General features: G+C 32.7%; 1 protein-coding gene across 1 annotated transcript; it reads right to left on the bottom strand.

Moving 5' to 3' along the window:
* Positions 1 to 232: 232 nt before the first annotated feature.
* Positions 233 to 932, bottom strand: LOC111381493. Its single transcript, XM_023005279.1, has 2 exons — positions 711 to 932; positions 233 to 478 (listed from the first exon to the last, which is right to left on the bottom strand). Exons 1-2 carry the CDS (start codon positions 930 to 932, stop codon positions 233 to 235), a joined length of 468 nt encoding a protein of 155 aa, XP_022861047.1.
* Between the last annotated feature and the right edge of the window lie 783 nt (positions 933 to 1715).

Raw genomic sequence — 1715 nt, 5'->3', positions numbered from 1 at the left:
AGTCACATCAATTGGACCATCATAGTCAGCAAAATTTGTTTCCACTTTTCCCTTTCCCTTAATTGATTTTTGGTAGAGATCCACAAGGTGTTTTGCTGTACGACAGGTACTTATCCAATGCCCTTTCATTCCACATCTAAAACAACTTTTTTCATGTACTTTTTTAGGTATGCTACTTTCGTTTACTTTGTGCCTTTTGAAATTGTTGTCTTGTTGTTGATAATTTTGTTGATTATTTCGTCCATGGTTTACTCCGTCCACGTTTGCGTCCATGTCCAAATCCATGTCCACGTCCACGTCCTTGTCTTGATATTGCATTTGCTTCAGGCAATGCAATACCATTTACTTCGGGCAATAGTACAGAACCAGTTGGACGTAACCCATGATTTTTCATCAGTAGTTCATTATTCTGTTCAGTAACAAGCATGCAAGATATAAGTTTTGAGTACTTCTTGAAACCACGCTCGTAGTATTGCTGCTGTAGGAGCACATTCGAGACGTGGAAGGTGAAAAAAGTTTTCTCCAATATATCTTCATCAGTGATTTTTTCTCCATACAATGTCAATTTTGAACATATTCTGAACAATTCAAAATTGTACTCCTAACAATTTTGAAGTCTTGCAAACGAAGGTGCATCCACTCATAACGGGCTTTGGGGAGGACTATAGTCCTTTGATGGTCAAATCTTTCAGTTAATTTTGCCAAAGAACATGTGAATCTTTCTCAATAAGATATTCAATTTTCAGTCCATTGTGAAGATGATGACGAAGGAAGATGAGTTCTTTTGCACGATCTTGCAGGGATTCTTTATTTCTTCTTTTATTTCCCAAACCTTTTGAGACAAGATGGATATCAGTATCAAGTACCCATGATAAATAATTTCTGCCAGAGATGTCAATTGCAGCAAATTCAAGTTTTATGATGTTTGCCATTTTATTAACTACACGATAAAGTAAAAGAAAATATAATTAATTTCGAAGAACATGATTAAACTTCATATGATAATTAATCAAATAGTCGAAAGATATAATTTATATTCTTCAGGAGCAAGTAATATTCTACTAGAATATTAATTATAATATTGCGCTACTTCAGGAGCAACAAAATCTTATAACAAAAATTTGATGATTAATTGAACGATAATTGAAATTACTGAATAATTAAATTTTCTCACCAAATTTACACACGGAGATACGTGAATACAACTAAAAATTATTCATGATGGCAATAATTAATGAGGATGACACGTGCAATGATCAAATCAAATCATAAATAAAGATTGATAGCAAAAGCTTTAAAAATAGTTTAGACTATATTATATGTCAAACAGCAGAATTGATGATAGAACTCACGTGTAAACCAAATAAACAATTAATTTGGCAATTAAAAGTAAATTGAAGGCAGGAACATAGGATGATGTATAAACAAACCAATACATGGCTTTGGTAGACATGCTGCAGGCTGAATATTCATCACTACACGTTTGACGGTGATTAAAGAAGCAGAAGAAAAAGGCGTTGCACAATTAATATTTTATATCTTTAAGGGCAAAAGCAACAAATTGATGGTACCAAATTAACGACGACTGATGCATGATTAATTAGACATGATTTTTACCCAATATACAGACGTGAGTTGGATGCATGAATTGATAAAAAAATCACATGTTATCAAATTAATTTCAATACATGTGATAGATGATTATGCTTTTAAAA

Source organism: Olea europaea, unplaced genomic scaffold, assembly GCF_002742605.1.
Source record: "Olea europaea var. sylvestris unplaced genomic scaffold, O_europaea_v1 scaffold23128, whole genome shotgun sequence".
Taxonomy (NCBI): Eukaryota; Viridiplantae; Streptophyta; class Magnoliopsida; order Lamiales; family Oleaceae; genus Olea; species Olea europaea.
Note: the sequence above shows the minus strand (reverse complement) of the source record. Positions and strands in the feature narration are given on the sequence as shown.